The sequence below is a fragment of the Hylobates moloch genome, unplaced genomic scaffold, assembly GCF_009828535.3.
Source record: "Hylobates moloch isolate HMO894 unplaced genomic scaffold, HMol_V3 SCAFFOLD_21, whole genome shotgun sequence".
Classification (NCBI taxonomy): domain Eukaryota; kingdom Metazoa; phylum Chordata; class Mammalia; order Primates; family Hylobatidae; genus Hylobates; species Hylobates moloch.
Window position 1 is genome coordinate 25,426,080 of NW_026652296.1, and position 22,220 is coordinate 25,448,299.

At 42.5% G+C, this 22,220-nt stretch overlaps 1 protein-coding gene across 4 annotated transcripts in view; it reads left to right on the plus strand.

Moving 5' to 3' along the window:
* LOC116460942 (ubiquinol-cytochrome-c reductase complex assembly factor 1) overlaps positions 1-22,220 on the plus strand; it is a 114,649-nt gene that overhangs the window by 40,399 nt on the left and 52,030 nt on the right. For all 4 annotated transcript variants that reach the window (XM_032142290.2, XM_032142292.2, XM_032142291.2 and 1 more), the window contains 2 exons: positions 102-174; positions 7,207-7,264. In XM_032142290.2, coding sequence (XP_031998181.1) covers positions 102-174; positions 7,207-7,264 — 131 coding nt within the window. The remainder of the gene's footprint in view (positions 1-101; positions 175-7,206; positions 7,265-22,220) is intronic.

Sequence of the window (22,220 nt, forward strand, 5' to 3'; positions counted from 1 at the left end):
CCTTCTAGTTGAAGAAATGTAAGATTCTGTGACCCATGTCTAATGGAAGTAGAACATCCACTTGGTCATGTCTTGAGTTTGGTTTTATTCTCTTTGTCTAGAAGATTAAGATTGCGGCCCTGCGCATGTATACTAGCTGTGTGGAGAAAACTGACTTCGAGGAATTCTTTCTAAGTAAGTTATTGTTTGACAGTACTGAAAAGAACAAATCTACATTTCATTTTTATGGTTATGTTTTAATAGGATAGGTTTTTTTAGTCCCTAGTGGTACAGTTTTTCCTGCACAAAGCATATAATCCAAACTGTCTATTTTTCTCTTTAAAAAAATTATTGTATGTATTTCTTTAGAGACAGGGTCTTGCTGTGTTGCCTGGGCTGGCCTAAAACTCCTGCGCTCAAGCAGTCCTACCACCTCAGCCTCCTGAATAGTAGCTGGGACTAAAAGCACATGGCACTGTACCCCGCTGCTTTTCTTTTTTAATAGAGTAAACAGAGAGCAAAAGGATCCTATAAATAAAACATTTTGCTTATTTTGAAAAAAGAAACAAACAAACTGTACTTTGACATTATCTCCCTTGTCCACACATGCATCTTTTTACATGAGAGTATTCATAGTAAACATATTCTGTTTTACAGTCTGGATTTTTTTTTTTTTTTTTGAGATGGAGTCTTGCTCTATTAGCCCAGGCTGGAGTGCAGTGGTGCGATCTTGGCTCAGTGTAACCTCCACTTCTCCACCTCCCAGGTTCAAACGATTTTCCTGCCTCGGCCTCCCGAATAGCTGGGATTACAGGCATGTGCCACCACACTCAGCTAATTTTTGTATTTTTAGTTGACATGGGGTTTCACCACGTTGGCTAGGCTGGTCTCAAACTCCTGACCTCATGTGATCCGCCCTCCTTGGCCTCCCAAAGTGCTGGGATTACAGGCGTGAGCCACTGTCTGGCCCATTCTGGGTGTTTTACTTAGCATTTTGACATGGACGTTTGGCCAACTATTCCTCTTTTGTTTTTAATTTTTAATTGTTTTAATTAATCCTGGATTAATTATGATTTTTCTCATGTTAAAAGATGATTGGGTCAAAAGGCACATATAATTTTATTATGTATACCTCATTGATAAATTGCTTTCCAAAAGGGTTTTGTTGGTTTAGACTATCAGAAGCAGTTGATTGTTAACACAGTATTGATTTTGATGCTGTAAACAGTTATATTATTAACAAAGTTAATTAAAGCAGGTACTTGTAATTGGGAGAGATTAAATCATTTCCAGTTCCACAGATTTTGGAAGGAAATATATGCTGTGTACTTCTGTGGTAATAGTCACATCCTCAAAGCAGCATACACCTAAATGTATACATTTGAGATTTTTCTCTAGCAGCAAATATTTGTATATAATTGTGTTCACAATAATGAGGAAAGCTGGGTGCAGTTTTGGTTATTTAATAACTATTTTTTTGTTTCATCGTGTTTTTTGAGACTTGTTTTGGGTCTTGCTCTATTGCCCAAATTGGAGTGGAGTGGCGCCATCTTGGCTCACTGCTACCTCCACCTCCCAGTTTCAAGTGATTCTTGTGCCTCAGCCTCCTGAGTAGCTGGGACTACAGGTGTGCGCCACCATGCCCAGCTAATCTTTGTATTTTTTTTAGTAGAGGCAGGGTTTGGCTATGTTGGCCAGGCTGGTCTCGAACTCCTGGTCTTAGGCCTTAAGTGATCCTGCCTTAGCTTCCCGAAGTGCAGGGATTACAGGCATAAGCCACTATGCCCAGCCTGTTTTTTTTTTTTTTTCTTTAAGTGCCTTCTTGAATCCATGTGTGAAGTATTTTTCATCAGGTCTTTTTAAAACCTCATCCTCAGGCTGGGCGCGGTGGCTCACGCCTGTAATCCCAGCACTTTGGGAGTCTGAGGCGGGTAGATCACTTGAGGTCAGGAGTTCAAGACCAGCCTGGCCAACATGGTGAAACTCCCCCCCCCCGACTAAAAATACAAAAAAATTAGCTGGGCATGGTGGTGGGTGCCTCTAATCCCAGCTACTCGGGAGGCCAAGGCAGGAGAATCACTTGAACCCGGGAGGCAGAGGTTGCAGTGAGTTGAGATCACACCACTGCACTCCAGCCTGGGCAACAGAGCAAGACTCCATCTCAAAAAAACAAATAAACAACAAAAAAACAATAACAACCCTTATCCTCAGATGTCTGTTTAATGTCTATTTTATATTTGATTCAATAAATAACTCAGAAATTTCTTAGAATTATTTTGAAAGGATATTTACTAGATATCTTTGTCTTGGCCAGCTGTTCATTACTGAAGGTTCTTCAGTTAATATTATAGTATTGAATGATAAGACTTTTTACATATTTAACATACCATGTTTCAATTCATAGCCTGTTGTAAACTACTTATAAAACTTAAGAAAAGTTTATAAATAACTGTTTTATACTATTAACTCACATAGTATGGTTTTACATTTGTCTCATTTAGGAGTTACAAAATATTGTGGGCTAGGAAGGGCTTGTATTACTGTTTTCATTTTGTTTTATTTTGTTTTCAGAAACAGTTGAGGCTCAAAGGGGCTAAGTGACTCACCCAGGGTTGCCTAGCCAAGCCTTGAACCTGTGTTGTCTGGTTTAAAATCCAGGGATTTCTCCACTATAACATATTGTCTGTGAATGAGTGTAATTGCAAATTAGAAAATGTAATTCATTTTAATATTTTTTGTATTTTGTTATATTTAAATGCAAACTACCTCTGTGAGATTTTCTATTAGTATTGGAAACTGATGTTTATACTAACTATAGTGTGTATCTATTGGTGAGCTTTGTCCTAGCTTAGTCTTTGAAGTAGTTACCTAGGGAGAAAGTAAATTTTTCAGTAACGCCACTCTTCAGGTTTTCTGAGACTCAATTTGAGAATTTCCTTTTGAGACCTATAGCATGTTCATTTTTTTTTTTTTTTTTTGAGACGGAGTCTCGCTCTGTCGCCCAGGCTGGAGTGCAGTGGCGCAATCTCGGCTCACTGCAAGCTCCACCTCCCGGGTTCACGCCATTCTCCTGCCTCAGCCTCTCCGAGTAGCTGGGACTACAGGCGCCCGCCACCACGCCCGGCTAATTTTTTTGTATTTTTAGTAGAGACGGGGTTTCACCATGGTCTCAATCTCCTGACCTCGTGATCCGCCCGCCTCGGCCTCCCAAAATGCTGGGATTACAAGCGTGAGCCACCGCGCCCGGCCAGCATGTTCATTTTTATTACGTTCTATTGTGGCCCGTCTTTGTCATTTGTGGGTAGATTAAGTTTTCATATCAAACCAAAGTGCTTCCAAACTGTGGCTAGTGAATAAAAAGAGAACAAGTCTGGAATATACCATCTGGAGGCAGAAGATTACAAATATCTTTCAAATAATTACACTGACTTTCCTGTGGCTTGGATTCTAAAGAGTAGGCCAGACAGGTTAGAAATAAGAGAAAGGGGCTGGGTGCAGTGGCTCACACCTGTAATCCTAGCAGTTTGGGAAGCCAAGGCAGGAGGATCCCTTGAGCTGAGGAGTTCAAGACCAGCCTGGGCAGAAAAAAAAAAGAAAGAAACGAAACAAGAGAAAGCAGTATATATATATATTGCTTCCCAATATTGTACTTTTTAAAGTGGTCATTGCTCACTTGGACTTGTGGTATTTTAGGGCTTAACTTCTGGAGTCCTGAGAATTCAGCAGCCCGCTGTTTCTTAGATATTTTGAGGATGTCTTTTGTCTGAACATGTTGCACTGATGAGTACACTGCGGTTTGCTGTCTGGTCTTTTAGAGATGTTCTGCTGTGAAGAGCACTTTGGAGCAGAGGTGGTCAATCAGTAGAGCTCCTGTTTAATTCCACAGTGTTGTCTGCAGACTGCTTTGTCTTTAACCCTTAAGAGACTGGAGGCCTTGGAGAGGAGGCTCCTTAATGAATACATTCTGAGTCTGTGGTTGAGGTTTATCACTGATGCAATGTGAAATAATTAGTGAGGTTTTTCAAAGATAATTTCAATTCTACTATTTAAATAATTTGCTGAAAACCAACAATAGTGAATATTTATTGAGTACCTACTAACTTAATACTAACCATTTTGCTAAACATTTTACAGGCCTTATCTCATTCTCACAGAAATCTTACAAGATCAGTTATCTTGTTTTTCTCATTTTTACAGAGAAGAAAATTGAGTAATTTTACCCAGTGTCACATAGTGAGTGAGAGGTAGAGTCAAAGAATTGAATCAGGCAGTCTGACCCCACATTAAATGTACAACTGTGTTATGCTGCCTCCCTATAACAGTAATGAACTATTCAATTGTATCCAACTTGATGTCAAGAAAGAAAGTGCCTAGGTTCAGAAACTAAAGCACTGAATGTGCGTTGGAGCAAGAGTGTGATAATGGCAAAATACTACAGCAGGTTTTAACTTTGAAGTGTTTAAATGCATTTCATTGAACTAAAGAATCTGCTGTATTTTTACGTAGTTCACAGTCAACAGTCAATGGTGTTACTTTTTAGGGCTTTACCCTGTGGGCTTCTGTTCTGACACCAGTGTGTATAGGGACTCAATCATATGCCAGCACTTTTCCCACCCTCAGCCCTGAGGTGACCCCAGAAGGGGAAATTGTGACCCAAGTCCAGCTGCTGGCCTGTCTGTCTGTGCTTTCCAGCCCAAGAACTGATTCCCTCTCTGAGAAAATTGGAAAGACTCCTGGAGGCTGCTGAGAAGCTTTGATGTAGAGGTAGCGATTGAACAGATTGTCCTTTAGAAGCAGCCAAATTTCATTTTCCAGATTGAAAGACAGACTTCCAAGAAAATTTTTCTTTTTAATGTTTTGTTCTAGCATCCAAAAAAGACCCAACTTCAGATCCGGGCTTGAGAGTTTCTCGGGGCTATTCTCGTCTAGGTGGAGGGTGGTTGGCCCATTCTCAGATGGCATGTGTCTTAATAGCTGTATGGCTGGCCAGGCCAGCCTTCAGCTCCCTCCTGCTGGGCTCTGAGAGGAAGTTGACTTGACAGCTGCTAGGCACCTCCCAGTAAGCTCACCAAAGTATTTTGGTGTCACTTTGTGACAGACTTGGATTCAAACTGCAGCCCTGCCACTAGCTTGTTAATATTGTGGCTGCCCACAAGTTATTAGTTTGAGTCTGTTTCCTCATCTCTAAAATGAGGATTATAATGCTTCCCTCCAGGGTTAAAGTAAGGATTGAGTGAGATAATGTATTGACATGGCTTGCAGCAGATCTGATATGCAGATGGGCCCTTAGTGAGTTATTTTCTGATAGTGGTATTAGAGAGGCTGTTAGAGCAGAATTAAGAACACAGTGTTTGGAATCAAGTAGATCTGAATTTGATCTCAGGTGTCTCTTTTCATAGCTGTATGACCTTGAACAGCAATTGTCTTGGTCTCTCTGAGTCAATTTTCTTACCTGTCAATTTGGGATAATACCAATGCCTACCTCGGGGTTATTGGGAGGATTCATTGAGCTCATGGATGTAAAGAACCCAGTAGAACATCTGGCATGTAGTAAGCCTGCAGTGAATTACAGCTCTTTATTATTGGTGCTGTTAATGTACCTCACGGGGGTCTGGGCCTATGTTTTATCTCCTAGTGACCCCTCTTTGTTATCATTTAGTACATCGTGTACCTTGATGGTTGCTGAGAAGCAGAGGATAGCGCTTCTTTCTTGAGTCATTGCCCCAAAGGACAGATTCAACCATAAGGGCCCAAATTCCCCACTTATTCTCTTTTTGCATCTTCCTCTTGCTCTGGCTTTTCTCCCTGTTATGTAGTAAGGAGGGCACATTCAGTGGGAGACCCCTCATCCAGCAGGAGGCTTTTCTTAGCTGAGTGAGAATTGAGAGGCTTTGATGTCTGAGCACAGAACTAATTTGTGGGATCTGAAACCAAGGAGAAGCCCTTCCCAGTTTTGTCATTTCTGGGGGGTGATGAACAGCCTTTCAGTAGGTACAATATGCTTTCTTATTCAGCTGCAGCTCCCTAGATCCCTGACTTTTTTTGCCTGATCTTTTCTTTTTCTTTTTTTTTTTTTTTTTTTTTTTTTTTGAGACAGGGTCTTGCTCTGTCACTCAGGCTCGAGTACAGTGATATGATCTTGGCTTACTGTAACCTCTACCTCCCTGGCTCAAGTAATCCTCCCACCTCAGCCTCCCAAGTAGCTGGGACTATAGGTGCATGCCACCATGCCCAGCTAATGTTTGTATTTTTTTGTAGAGACGGGGTCTCACTATGTTTCCCAGGCTGGTCTCAAACTCCTGGGCCCAAGCAATCCACCCGCCTCAGCCTCCATAAGTGCTGGGATTACAGGTGTGAGCCACTGCACCCAGCTCCTGGTCATTTCTTTTGGGCAAATCATTTAGCACACCCATGTCCATAGCACATTGGGTACCTTACAGAAAGAAGACAGGAAAAGGATACTAGAAAGACTTAAGCTTCTCAGTGGAGCCCAACTGAAAAAAGTGAGGGAGTGTTTGCCTAGCTTTTCAGAATTCAAGCCCATGGAGGGAAAATACTGTAGAATCACACGGAAGCCAGAAGGAACCATAGAAATCATCTAGGCCACATTCTGCAAAGTGAGAAAACCAAGACTCAAAGGGGAGAAGTGATTTGTCCAAGGCCACATAACAAGCTGATAACAGGGCTGGAACTAGAAGGCTGGTGGTCTGACTAAATTCAATGGGTTTTTTTCTTTTTTTTTTTTTTTTTTAGACAGAGTCTCACTGTATTGCCCAGACTGGAATGCAGTGGCGTGATCTTGGCTCACTGCAACCTCCGCCTCCCAGGTTCAAGTAATTCTCCTGCCACAGCCTCTTTAGTAGCTGGGATTACAGGCGCCCACCACCACACCTGGTTAATTTTTGTATTTTTAGTAGAGACGGGGTTTCGCCATGTTGGCCAGGCTGGTCTTGATCTCCTGACCTCAGGTGATCTGCCCACCTCGGCCTCCCAAAGTGCTGGGATTACAGGTGTGAGCCATCGCAATCCTTTTTTTTTTCTTTTACTCCTGGCGCGCTATGATTGAAAGTTCTTTTATCCTGTGGTCTCACTCTATTGTTCTACTGGACTTTTCTGCAATAGCATAATCAGAGAGCACCGTAAGTGCCATGCCTGCCAATATTTAAAATATGGTCAATATGCTTCCTTTAAATCCTCACATACTTATGCCTTATTGTTATTTTCTAGGGTGTCAGATGCCTGATACATTCAATTCATGGTTTCTTATAACTCTACTCCATGTCTGGTAAGTGAGCAATTTAAATGAAGTCACCAAAGTCACCAAATGTATTTTTTTAAACACTGCTGACTTGTAAGGTATAGCCTTCAGCAGGGCTGATTATATGAAATGGCAGTTGTTCAGGTGTTAAAAACTGTTCCTTTCATTTTAATAACTGGTGTCTTGAAGCACATTTTTATTAAAGGTCAAAGCATAGGCCCAGAAGGAAACTAATATTTGTAGGATTTTTTCAAAGAACACCTAACCCAGTGAACAATGCAATCAGTATCTCTTAACAGACTCTATGAGCTTGGATGGAAAGTTTTCTCTCCCTTGGCTGTTTTAGGAAAGTTCACATTTACGTAAAAGTGGTTTGAATTGTGAGAATCCGTGGTCATTTTCATTGCTGGTCATCAGAAACCTATAACAAATTATAGCACTGACATTTACGCCTGTACCTCTAAAATGTGCATACAAGTTAGCCTCATGCCAGGTTTGTTGCATGTAAAAATATTTAACACCTTAAACAGTATATTTTTTCTTCAGCTGTGAAATAAGTAGCCAAAAAAAATCAATTTTTCATCTAATGTTACACAGTATTAAAGGTCAGAAGGATATAGGAGAGTCGTTGAAGTTGGGGGCTGGGGAATGTATTTATTGAACTGCCAGATCTTGGGAAAGTAAATTCTGGAGAACTAAGTTTACTACTTTGACCATAGTGAGTATCTGAGGAACATGGGAATGGCTGCCCTGTCAAAAGGACCCTTGTTTGAGACTGCCTTCAGCTGAGCCTTTGCATCACACAACTGACTACTATATACTTTTTGCTTTTGATCACCTCTGAAATGTTTCTTCCTCTGTACTCATACAGTTACACTGAGTTCGGCTTAGGGGCCTAAGGTGGCAGTTTATTTTATGCTTTTTTTTTTCTTTTTTTTCTTTTTCTTTTTTTTTTTTTTAGACATAGTCTCACTGTGCTGCCTAGGCTGGAGTGCAGTGGTGCAATTGTGGCTCACTACAACCTCCATCTCCTGGGTTCAAGCGATTCTTGTGCCTCAGCCCCCCAGGTAGCTGGGATTACAGGAGTGCACCACCACGCGCAGATGATTTTAGTAGAGACAGAGTTTCACCATCTTGGCCAGGCTGGTCTCAATCTCCTGACCTCAAGTGATCCACCTGCCTCGGCTTCCCAAAGCGCTGAGATTACAGGCGTGAGCCACCGTGCCCAGCCTATGCTATCTTTTTCTAAGCAGTAGTTTATTAAGTGCACATCATATCCTGGGCACTTTGTGGGAACTAGGGAATAGTTCTCAAGAAGCTCACAGTCTAGTGAGGGAGATAAGATGTGTAAAATGGTCAATTATAAATCAGAACGCCTAAGTTATATAATAAATATGAGTAAGAAGTACTTACAGGATCACAAAGGAAGCTGCAACTATCAAAACCCTTATACTTCTACCTGTTAGTTCTTTGAAATGTGCCACGCATCAGGTAGCTTAGAAGGCACAATGCCTTCCTTTTGTCTTAATGGTGAAGGTTAAGGCATAGCATTCAGGGAAGGAAGCCGCATATATTGAAGGGAAAAAGTGCTTTTTTAAGAGAGGAGGGCTGTAGAGGTGGCACTGTAAAATTACTCACTGGAAAGGTGGGAGGGTTGCAAGAAGGCTAGGGGAACTCAAAGATAATATTCAGAACCTGTATGAAAGACTCTTTATTGCCCATATAGCTAGAGGTATCAGTGTTAGAGGGAGTGGATGGCAAAATAAAATAAAATATATAATCCCTGTGACCACATCCCAAGGTCAATACCCGACTAACAGCAACTGGGAGAACCTCGAAACTACTTATAGTTCTTTAAAGTTTCCAAACTGTGCCTGCTGAATCTTCCTTGCTGAGGTTAGTTTAATTTCTGAGGAGTAGAGTGTACCACCCCCAGTTCAATCGAGAGAGGGAAGCTGTCTGCTTCAAATCTATACTTGATTCCCCTTCCACTCTTTCTCTCGCCTAGTTCTGATAATCTGCAGGTTTTGGTGGAAAGAATCTGTAGCTTTTCAGTTTGAATCAGCACTCTTCTTGAGGACCTCCTGTGTGTGCAGAACCATGGGATGTTGGAGAGAAGGGTATGACGTGTTCTTTTCTGGTAATTTCTTTTGGGCAAATCAGATACAGACTCTGTGTCTTTATCTTGAAGAAACGTAAGTCTAATGGAAAACGGACATAAATCATGATTGCCTATAATGCACGACAGTGAAAGAAATGCTGCGCCCAAGACACAGGCAGATGCAGTGGAAGCACAAAGTGGTGTAACTAAATCCAGATTTGGTGATGGGGTGGAGTGTTGGATAAAGAGTGGCTTTGTGGTAGAGGTGACCTTTGAGATGCACCACGAAGAGTGACTAGAATTTCTGTCAGAGAAAGGGTGGGCATTTTAGATTGAGGGAATATTAGGAGCAAAAAGATAGAACGTGTACAAGAACATGGAGTATTTGAGGGCAGCCAGTTGCCTGATGTGTCTGGGGCAGGTTTATTGAGGAATGTAGTGGAAGGGTCACCAGGAAAGTAGTTAGTTTGGGGCTCAGTTGTGCTGTGATCCTCCAAGAATTGGAGAACTCTTTCTTCTAATGGAATCGTGTGGGGGCGGGGTGGGCAGGCTGTTAGGAGGAATGATGGATCCACCCCAAGTCTGTGGAGAAGCCATGTTCTATTGGCCCTGCTCTCTTAGCCTGAAGCTCCAGGAGGGTAACCGAAGGATAGCCACATCAAGGTTACAGGACTCAGTGGACTTGCTGGAGGCGTAGGGGTTGAAGTACCTCTTGGAGGTGGTAGTGTGGGGTGGGGGAGGAGGCGTAGAAAACAGAAAAGTAGAAATAACGCCTCCTCCCCTAAACAAAACCAAAACCAAACAAACTACTAATGAACAAAAATACCCTGGTGGCTGACATTTCAGAAGGTTTGCTTAGGTTCCCAAGGGTAAGGGTTCCCTGTTGACTCTTAGAATAAGGACAAGATTTCTCATGCCCTGTTAGTTCCCTGGAGGAAATGGTGTTTCACTTATCCTGTCTGATTTTTTTAGTTTCACAGTTTTTCTGTGGTTTAGGATTTAGGACTGGGACGCCCTCCAGCTCCTAGAGGACCCTTATCAGTTGTATACTCACTTGAGCTTGCAGCTGCAATGACTATGTGTTCATTGTCTTTGCTGAACAAGATTAGTATTGACTGTGGCTGCTGAAAAAATGCTGAGAGAGGCCACTGTCTGCGCTGTCCAGCATCCCCACGTGGACTTGATAAAAGCAGACCTCCTCCCCTATTCCCTATCTTGGCCACTGGCATCATGCCCACACCAGAAACCTGGGAGCCCTCCTTTGTCTCTTCTCTCACCCCTTCACCTGCTCAGTCACCTAACTCAAAATTTTTTTGACTCTGACCCATAGTAACAAATGCATGTTACTTTGTGACCAGAATGGACACATGAATGGACACATCAATCTGATACAGAAGTTCTGTAAAATTTATCCTTATAATGTCAGGTAATCTCTGGTATTTTCTTTTTTCTTTTCTTTTCTTTTCTTTTTTCTTTTCTTTTCTTTTCTTTTCTTTTCTTTTCTTTTCTTTTCTTTTCTTTTCTTTCTTTCTTTCTTTCTCTCTCTCTCTCTCTCTTTCTTTCTTTTGTTTTAAGGAGCAAGGAGTTTAATAGGCAAGAAAGAAGGGGGAAGGAAGAAGCAGCTCCCCTGTACAGAGACAGAGGGAGGGAGGCTCCAAGGCCGAGAGAGGGAACTCCCGATATTTTCTATTCCATTTGAATTCATTTTAAACAGACATTGATGATGTCACCCACTAAATTGATTTCACTGAGTTGCAACCAACAGTACTTGAAAAGTGGTCTTTGGCCTCTAGCTTCCCTATCCCCATTCCATTGGCCTTCTCAGTACATATGGGGTCAGTACACGAACACACACACACATACGCACACACATGCACTCACTCCTTAATGTTCTCCGTTGTTCTCAGAATAAAATACAAGTTTTGGCCGGGCCCAGTGGCTCACGGTTGTAATCCCAGCACTTTGGGAGGCTGAGGTGGGCAGATCACCTGAGGTTAGGAGTTCGAGACCAGCTTGGCCAACATGGTGAAACCCTGTCTCTAATAAAAATACAAAAAAATTAGCCAGGCATGGTGGCGGGCACCTGTAGTCCCAGCTACTCAGGAGGCTAAAGCACGAGAATCGCTTGAACCTGGGAAGCTGGGGTTGCAGTGAGCCGAGATGGCGCCACGCACTCCAGTCTAGATGACAGAGCGAGACTTCATCTCAGAAAATAAAAGTTTCATATCATGGCATTCACATCTGATCAAATGTGACCTATGGTGCCTTTACTAGTCTCATTTGTTGCTATTCTAGGCACCATTACCATCACTACTCCCTTCTCTGCAAGAAAAAGCAAAACTTTATAGTAGAAATATCAAGTCTTCTGCACAAAGTTTCTTCTGCCTAGAAGGCCCTTCCCCCGCCTCTCCACCTGACAAATTCCTGTTTTTCCTTCAGTATCTAATTCAGGTATTATCTCTGCTTTGAAGCCTTCCTTTCTGGGCAGGGAGATTTATGTAGTTGGAATTTGTGTTGGCATTATAAGTGTTAACAGATTTGTAAAGACTCCCCTTTTGAAATTGTCATGGAGCACTAGTACCTTCTCAATGCAGAAATTAATTTTATAAAATGGAATGGAACAAATAAAATTAGAACATACCTGTGATGGAGGTAGGATGGAGAGGGAGTAAAATGTAGTCTGTTTTTAAAGATTTTTTTAAAGTCAGGTATTTCATAAATATAATTACTACTAGGTGTTTTATGTATATTATCATTTATTTATTTACATACATTATTTCACACATGCTCACAACTACTTTATTCTCATTTTACATATGAGGGATCAGGGGCTTAGAGAAGTCAGATAACTTTCCTAAAGAAGTAGTTAGAATGTGGTGGAGAGGAAATTCAGGTGCAGGTCTGCCTAACTCAAAGCATTAAGTTGCTTTCCTCTTTAGTAATTATAACTACTAAAGTAACGAATTAAATACTTAACATTAATTAATACTTAAGTACCTACTTAAACATAGATTCATAAAATTATGGCATTTTTTCTCTTGATTAAAGGTACTGTGTACAGCAGACAAATTTATTTCGTGCCCTCTTAGGGCTTAGGTGAGAAGAGAGACATTAAACAAATCACTAATAAAATACAATTGTGATAGGTGCAGTGAGAGGATGTGACAAGGCTATGGGGGAGAAGCTGGGAACCTCATTTAGTTTAGGGGTGGGTCAGTCAGGGAAGGCTTCACTGAAGAGGACATTTACATTGACACCTAAAGGATGAGTAGAAGTTAGCAAGTGAAAGAGTGGATGAAAAAGCCTTCCAGGTAGAGGGATCTAGTGGTTTTCAAACTTTTTATCAGCAGAGACCTTTTTAAAAATGAAATCTTATGCTCAGCCACCATATATGATGTATATGATAAAAGGAGGTGGGAATGACCTGCTTGCTTCATATCTTCACAACATGCCCACTGAAAAAAGACCGCTAAGTAGTTCCATGGAAACTCAGAATGCAGTTTAAAAACTACAGATCTAGTCCAATTCTCTCATTTTGCAAATGGGGATACAGTTTTGGCAATTTTAAGGAATTGTCTCAGGCCACTTACTCAGTAGTGGCGGACCCGAGACAACTCTGAAGTTAACTATGGTTACCTGCCCCTTCTAAACACTTTGCTTCCTTTCTGATTGTCCTATTTGGTGGTCAGGGGATAGGGGTCTCTTCCCCTGAATATGAACATGCCATATGAGCATAGCAAACTTTTATGGATCACCAGCTGTATGATGGGCCCCATGTTTCTTGGCGCTCACTATCTGTGTCCCGGGAGAGGCCACCAGTAAACCTGAAACTAGCACAGGGTGATGTACAGATTATATGGGATCACGGGGGAAGGGGGGTTGCCTGGGGATGGTCAAGGAAAGCAGTTACCTTGGCCTTTTGGGGGCCAGAACAGACTCTATGGGATTGAGGAGTAATTAAGAGGCAAAGAAGTTATTGTAAACTACTTTTTAAGAAGTTTCAAGTGAGGGGATGATCACTTGAGGGAAAAACGGTTCAGAAGGGAAGCATTTAGTTATTTTTTATTTTAAAATGGGGAAACACTGGAATGATTTCCTAAGCTGAAGGGAAGAAGCCTTTGGGAAAGAAGAGAAGGAATTAAAGTGTGGGGATGGGAAAGGGTTAGAAAGCAGACTGGTGCCAGTCTCAGCACAGCCAGAGAACTGCGTCGTCAGACACTGGCAGCCTCTGCAGAGACTCTTTAAAACCACCACAGCACTTTTGATGTAGCTGTAGGGCATTCAGGCTTCTGCTGGATTCCAGCAACCCCAGGCCTGCTATACATGGTGAGCCCTGGCCATGTGCACATCCTCTTTTGCCCTCCTCCAGCCAGAGTTGCAGTGTTCAAACACCCACGCTTGTAGCTTTATTGCCCAAACCAAAGGCCTATGCAGCAGCATTTTACCAACATTGTATACCCTAAGTGCGCTGATACCTGGTACCCAGGGGCTTATTCTTTATAGTGGATCTGACAGGCAAGCTGCAGGCCAGGTGTAGCTCTTGGAGGAGGCTCATTGTCAGGTGAGATGGCTTCAGGAAGTGCCTCACCCAACTTGTCTGTTTGCCCACAGGCTGTCCTGTGGCCCTCATGCTCTCCCCAGAAGGGTTAGGCTTCATGGTGAGGGAGTTTGGGAAACCAGGTGGAGATAGCCATGTACACAGCCCTGGAAAAGGGTCAGCGTGCCAGCTTACAGATCAATAAACTCATTCATTAGCACACTGCTGGGGCTTCAGTGTAGCCATCTAGGCTCTGCTTTCTTGGCCTCAGCTGGTGACAGAGTAAGGGAAACAAGCTGTGTGAAAATCCCCTTTGGGATTCCTTCTTAGCAGCCAGAGTGACGAACCTGCCCAAGTGCCCACTAGTCTTTATTAATTCAGAATCAGATTTACTCTAAGCAGCTTATAAACTACCATGTGGGAGAAACAAGGCCAAAACACAACTAGCATTGTCAGAGGGCCCAAACAGAGCGAGCGAGACTGGATGCTCAGAGCTGCCAGTACCTGGCAGGAGGTCAGCATCAGGAATAACAAGAATCTTCCCTCCCAGATTTAGGCTGACAGGAGGAAATCATAGCTAGGAAACTCTCCTGTTCCTTTGAACTCTGCAGACAGTGTTGTTGCCTTCCAATTTGTCTTATTTAGCAGGAGGAGGTTCTTGGTGCTGTGCTATCACAGAATGGGAGAAAAAGGGGGAGCTCAGGCTTCATTCCAGCTTCTTTCTTCTCTACTGTGCAAACTTAAGTTACTTAACCTCTTCAGAGTGTGTTTTCTTTTCTGTGAAACAGGGACAGTTATAATGTCTGGAGAGAGAGAGAATGAGTGTAAATGCATCTTACAGTGACAAGTCTCACATTACAGAACATAGTAAATGGTAGTAATCATTATTATTATTTTCCATAAGGCAGGATTGATAGCTTCAGCCCTTTATTATTTGATACTCCTAGTGAGTGACATTTTCTTCCTTTGTCCGGTCTCCATGCTTGCCTTTTAGAGATATTTGCGTGCCATGTTTGAACACTCCTTTTTTTCCTTACTTTGCTAGCTGGGTTATTTGCCTTTCTTATATGTAAAAGAGATCAGTATTATATATGAGCCACTGGAATCACTGAGAGACAAGGATAGTACTGTGAAGCTTAAAACCTAAATAATACATTATGGGTTTAAGAACATCATCAGGCCAGGCGCAGTGGCCCACGCCTGTAATCCCAGCACTTTGGGAGGCCGAGGCAGGTGGATCACTTGAGGTCGGGAGTTCGAGACCAGCCTGACCAACATGGTGAAACCATTTCTCTACTAAAAATACAAAAATTGGCTGGGTGTGGTGGCGGGTGCCTGTAATCCCAGCTACTAAGGAAGCTGAGGCAGGAGACTCTCTTGAACCCGGGAGGCAGAGATTGCAGTGAGCTGAGATCATGCCACTGCACTCCAGCCTGGGTGACACATCAAACTTGGGAGGAGTAACTTGAGTTGATCCTAAACAGAGAGTAGTAGCTTCTGCACAGATTCAGTCTATATTCAGAGTAGGTGCTTAGTAATACTTATTCAATAAATGATTAGTTAATTAATATAGGAATCTTTTTCACTACAGGATTGTTTTTAAAGTTTATTTTGCATTTTTTTTTCCTGGATACAGATTGGCACACTGATATTTTGCTTTTTTTTTTTTTTTTTTTTTTTTTGAGACGGAGTCTGTCACTGTTAATGCCAAGGCTGGAGTGCAGTGGCACAGTCTTGGCTCACTGCTACCTCTGCCTCCCAGGTTCAAGCGATTCTCCTGCCTCAGCCTCCCGAGTAGCTGGGACCACAGGCACCTGCCACCATGCCCAGCTAATTTTTGTATTTTTAGTAAAGATGAGGTTTCACCAGGTTGGCCAGGCTGGTCTTGAACTCCTGACCTCAGGTGATCTGCCCACCTCGGCCTCCCAAAGTGCTGGGATTACAGGCATGAGCCACCGCGCCCAGCCTGCATTCTTAAGGGCAGTTTTTATTTATTATGTTTTAGCATGGAAGTGTGTTATCCCCTCCGTAATGCCCCCTGCCCTTCTCAATTCCCCCTCGTTTCCAACAGAGGTCTGACATTGTGACTTTAAATCAGTGGCAAAATGTAATTTGACCTCTCAGTGTTAAATTTAGGCATTTATTATGAGGGTATACACCCATGATGTGAGTTAAAGTGAGCTGCATTGTGAAATAGCTTACTTAATGACTTCGTTATTGTTATATGGTCAGAGTCTGTGACAAGTGTTGGCTTTGTTTTGCAGTGGGTAGCAGGATCTTCAAGTCTTTTATTTTTATTAACCATTTTGACTTTGTTTTATTTATTTATTTTTCTTTCTTTCTTTCTTTCTTTTTTTTTTTTTTTGAGACAAGGTCTTACTGTGTCTCCCAGGCTGGAGTACAATGGCGCAATCATAGCTCACTGCAACCTCCACCTCTGGGGCTCAAGCGATTCTCCTGCCTCAGCCTCCCACGTAGCTGGGACTACAGTCATGCACCACCGTGCCCCACTAATTTTTTTTGAGACAGAGTCTTGCTCTGTTGCCAGGCTGGAGTGCAATGGCGCGAACTCGGCTCACTGCAACCTCTGCCTCCCTGGTTCAAGAGATTCTCCCGACTCGGTCTCCCAAGTAGCTGGGATTACAGGCATGTGCCACCACGCCCAGCTAATTTTGCATTTTTAGTAGAGACGTGGTTTCACCATGTTGGTCAAGCTGGTCTTGCACTCCTGACCTCAGGTGATCTGCCTGCCTCAGCCTCCCAAAGTGCTGGGATTACAGGCATGAGCCACCGTGCCCGGCCTAATTTTTGTATTTTTTGTAGAGATGAGGTTTCGTCAGGCTGGTCTCGAGCTCCTGAGTGAGCTCAGGTGATCTGCCCGCCTCAGCCTCTCAAAGTGCTGGGATTATAGGCATGAGCCAACGCGCCTGGCCTATTTATTTTTCTTTTACCATTCAACATACTTCAACCTTTTCTGAATGATTCAGGATGTCCTGATAACTCTTAACTGTATTTTGCCAGACTATTGTCTTTGAGTTGTACCTGTTGAACCTCAATTGCTCTGCTATTTTTTTCGTGTCTCTATTAAATTTTTCATTTCCTCTTTTCCTATTAGGCTGCTAGCAATTACTCTGTTATAGGTATGCTTGCCTCCAGTTAGCCAGTCTTTTTTTTTTTTTTTCTGATGTGCTATTTCTAACATGATGCTAGTTTTGAAGCTTAAATTACCGTACTTGTGAGGACTGAATGAAAAATAGGGTCAATAGATCCCAGAGGGTTTGTTCTAATCATTAAAGGAGGCAAAAACAACAAAAACCTTAGTAGGACTCTGGGATCAGATTGTCTAGGTTCAGATCTCAGTTTTAGCACTTACTAGGTTTGTAAGACTCAGTTTTCTCATCTGTGAAATGAGGACAGTGAAGACACAAGTATCAGCTTCATGGAGTTGTTGTAAAAATTAGGAAAAATAATGCATCCAAATCACTTGGCCTGGTGCCTGGCACGTAGTTGTGTTAACTGTTAATTATAGCACTTGTCCGTTTTTGCTATTTAAGTTTTTTTTTTTCTTTCTTTCTTCCTGTTAGTCATTTTTAGAATAGGAAAAATTGCCAGATAAACTAGTTGAATTCAGCGTCAATCAGATGTCACCCTAATAATGGTCAAATAAGTTAGTAGGAATCTATTATCTCTGGTGTCCAAAAGTTTTCACTGGGGTGTCTGTGTATGAAACAGAGTTGGAGTTGAGATTTCTTCACTTCCATCCTTCCATTCCAATATCAGATGTAATTTTTTCTTAATATCTGAGAATAGTATGTTGGCCAGGTGTGGTGGCTCACGCCTGTAATCCCAGCACTTTGGGAGGCCAAGGCAGGAGGATCACTTGAGTTTATGAGTTTGAGACCAGCCTGGGTAATGTGGCAAAACCCCATCTCATCTCTACAGAAAATACAAAAGTTAGCTGGGCATGGCGGCGCATGCTTGAAGTCCCAGCTACTCGGGAGGCTGAGGTAGAAGGATGGCTTGAGTCCAGGAGGCAGAGGTTGCAGTGAGCTGAGAGATTGTACCACTGCTTTCCAGCCTGGGTGATACAGCCAGACCTTGTTTCAAAAAAAAAAAAAAAAAAAAAAAATAGTGTGTGTAGAATGCTAGCACAAAAGGGAAGATAAAGAAGGTACCATTTATGTAAAAAGAATACACACATACATAAACTTGTGTGTGTATAGGTTATATGTGGAGGGATTCCTAAGAAACTAGTAGCTGAGGTTGCCTTTGGGAGAGGAGCTGGTTGGCAGGGGATGAAGGTAGGAAGGAGACTTGGTTTTTATTACTAAGTGCATGTATTACCTATTCAAAACAGTTATCAAACAAGAGTAAATTGAATGTGATAGGCTTCAAGGTCAGGTGGCCTAAGAATTGGTATTCAGCTACTTGTTTGGACATTCCAGGCAGCTGACTGTCTTAAGATTTTGGCCCAGCCTTCAGCTCTGCTTTTCCCTTGAAGAGGATAAACAAAAAAGTCCTTCACAACAGGACTACTTTTCTGTCCTTAACTACCTAGTAAATTCGATTCACAAACTCAGGGAAAGAATTAGGTGAGCATTTAATTAGCTGAATGTGGTACTGGTGATTGGACAGCCCCGTGGATCAGAATCCTATTTTCCCAGTAGAACTCATGGGAATCTTCAGTAACTTCTGGTTTATAGGAAGACTGATTCTTTGCTTTGGTCTTACAACTTTATGTGTAATGAGATTTGCTGTAGAGCTTTATATAGCAGTTCTTCAAATTAACCTTGTTCTGTTCAATGTCATTTTGTTACAACAGTGATGAGGAAAAAAATAACAATTCCCATCTGGGGCCACTGTGTGTGGAGTTTGCATGTTCTGTCCGTGTCTAGGTGGGTTTTCTCTGGGTCCTCCTGTTTCCTCCCACATCCCAAAGATGTGCACACAAGGTGAATTGGCATGTCTAAATTGTCCTTATTGGAGTGGGTGTGGGTGTGAGTGTGCCCTGCCATAATGTATGCATAGCTCACATTATTTCAGTGTTTAATATTGGAAGTCTTTTGGGTCTTTATTTAGAAGTTTAGTGATGTTTTTGTGACCAGAAATATACTGTAGGAGTATAACTCTTGTTTGTGTCATTTAGCCTATGGTAAAATAGGTTTTGTATGTTTTTAAGCTTACAGTTACAGTTTCCAAGAATCTCTCTGTGATGTTAAATGAACAGTTACAATATTTAGTGTTCTGCATCAATAAAAGGTCTGTTGAACTTATTGAGTCCAATGTTCTAGGAGTAATGAGAATTTGCCCTCGTTTGGCTGGGCGTGGTGGCTCACGCCTGTAATCCCAGCACTTTGGGAGGCCAAGGCGGGTGGATCACGAGGTCAGGAGATCGAGACCATCCTGGCTAACACTGTGAAACCCCGTTTCTACTAAAAATACAAAAAATTAGCCCGGCGTGGTGGTGGGCGCCTGTAGTCCCAGCTACTCGAGAGGCTGAGGCAGGAGAATGGCGTGAACCTGGGAGGCGGAGCTTGCAGTGAGCCGAGATTGCGCCACTGCACTCCAGCCTGGGTGACAGAGCAAGACTCCGTCTCAAAAGAAAAAAAAAAAGAATTTGCCCTCCTTTTATTTTCAGGTATCAATCCATGTCTTCTAAACTGTTAGTATCAGCAAAATTAGGTACAGGTTATAACAATCTTTGCTGGTTGTATATTTCTCAAAAGGCAGGTATAATCTTTAGTTTATATTTCTGGATCAGAATATTCTGAAAACGATGGTTCTATTAAAGTAAATTCAGTCATGTGTTGCTTAATGATGGGGATCTGTCCTGAGAAATGCATCATTAGGTATTTCATTATTGTATGAGCAGCATAGAGTATACTTATACAAACCTAGGTGGTATAGCCTATTATATATCTAGGATGTATGGTATGACCTATGGCTCCTAGGCTATAGACCTATGCAACTTATTACTGTTCTGAATACTGTAAGCAGTTATAATGGTAAGTATTTGTGTATCTAAATGTATCTAAACATACAAAAAGTACAGTAAAAATGCAATATAAGAAATAAAAAATGGTATTCTTGTATAAGATATTTACCATAAATAGAGCTTGCAGAACTAGAAGTTGCTCTGGATGAGTCAGACTAATTTGGCTAATTTTTACGGTTTTTGTAGAGGTGGGGTCTCACTTTGTTACCTTGGTTGGTCTTGAACTCTTGGGCTCAAGCAGTCCTCCCACCTTGGCCTCCCAAAGTGCTGGGATTACAGGTGTGAGCCACCACACCTGGCCATAGGCTACACTAAATTTATTTTGAAATTTTTTCTTCAATAATAAATTAAACTTAGCTTACTGTAACATTTATACTTTATAAACTTTTTTAATTTAAATATATATATATATATATATAGTTTGTTTGTTTGTTTTTTAGGTAGAGTCTTGCTCTGCTGTCCAGGCTGGAGTACAGTGGCATGATCTTGGCTCACTGCAACCTCCACCTCCGAGTTCAAGCGATTCTCCTGCCTCAGCCTCCTGAGTAGCTGGGACTACAGGCACGCGCCACCACGCCTGGTTAATTTTTGTATTTTTAGTAGAGATGGAGTTTCACCATGTTGGCCAGGCTTGTCTCCTAACCTCAAGTAATCCACCTGCTTCTGCCTTCCAAAGTGCTGGAATTACAGGTGTGAGCCACTGTGCCCAGCCTAAAAAAACTTTTTGACTCTGACATTTTAAGCTTAAAGCATGCATTATATAGCTTTCTTTATATTGTTATTCTATAACCTTTTTTCTGTTTTTTTAAATTTTATTTTCTACTTTTAAAAATTTTGTTAAAAATTAAGACATAGAGCTGGGCGCAGTGGCTCGTGCCTGTATCTTAGCACTTTGGGAGGCCAAGGTAGATCACTGGAGCCTAGGAATTCGAGACCAGCCTGGGCAAGATGGTGAGACCCTGTCTCTACAAAAAAATGTTAAAAAGTAGCTGGGCACAGTGGCATGCACCCGTAGTCCTAGTTACTTGGGATGCCGAGGCAGGATAGCTTGAGTCCAAGAGTTTGAGGTTACAGTGAGCTATGATTGTATCACAGCACTGCAGTCTGGGTGACAAAGTGAGACCCTGTCTCTGAAAAAAGAACAAAAACCAAACTGTGACACAAACACTCACATTAGCCTAGGCCTCTACCAGGTCAGGATCATCTAGACCAGGTGATAGGAATTTTTCTGCTCCATTATAATCTTATGGGACCACTCTCATATGTGTGGTCTCTTGTTGACCAAAATTGTTATGTGGTACATGACTATATTCACCAAATTTGTCCTTTTCCAGCCCTGGTGATATTTATATATTTAATTATAGGATTGAGGCTGGGAAGAAAGGGTTAACTTCTCAGAGACTCATCTGCTGTCAGTGCTAAGGAGCGAATCTTCTTCCAGTAGCTGGCCACTGCCTGCTGAGTGAAGTCCATACTTTTTCTTAGCAAGTCATTTCAAAGCTCTTTATGACCTTTCTGGCTTCAGTTTTCTGCATCCTATACCCTGTCCTCCCCACAATCTAGGTATTCATTGTTACATTAACATCCTGAACTCTTCCATGGCCCTGCCTTTGCTTAGAACATTCCATCAGCTGGACATTCCCTTTGACTTTTGTCTCAACCTGTTCAACTTCAGCTTATCCTTCCAAGATCCAGGTACAGTGTTTCATTTCCCATGAAGCTTTCTCTGATTCTACTCAGCCAAAAGTCATCCTCTTAAACTCCATTGCACTCTTCTCTTGGGAGATCTATGGCATTGCCTTTTAGGGCTGTTTATGTGTGGTGTACCTTATCTCCCCTAGAGGAAACTGCTCCGTAAAAGCTAGGTTCTAGTTTTAGCCATCACTCTAATCCCCACAGCATCCAATGGTACACCTTCACACAATAGGAACTCCTATGTTCATTGAGTGAATTGTCAGTCACCATTTTGAAAGTGTCTTCCCTCCCTCCCTCCCTCTCTCTCTCTCTCTCTCTCTCTTTCCTTTCTTTCCTCTTTCCCTCTGTGGCCCGGGCAGGAATCTCCTCGTCTCGCTGCTGCCCCGCGCCGCGGACTGCCTGGGACTGCCGGCGCGCGCCACCGCTGCCTGTTTTTTCTCCTTTGCCTGCCGGCGCGCGTTCGCCATCTTGGCCACGCTGGTCGCCAGCTCCTGACCCCGAACGCTCTGCCCGCCTCGGCCTCCCGGGGTGCTGGGACTACAGACGGAGTCCCGCTCACCCGGTGCTCGGTGTTGCCCGGGCTGGAGTGCGGTGGCGTGGTCTGGGCTCGCGGCAGCCTCTGCCTCCCAGCCGCCTGCCTTGGCCTACCAGGGTG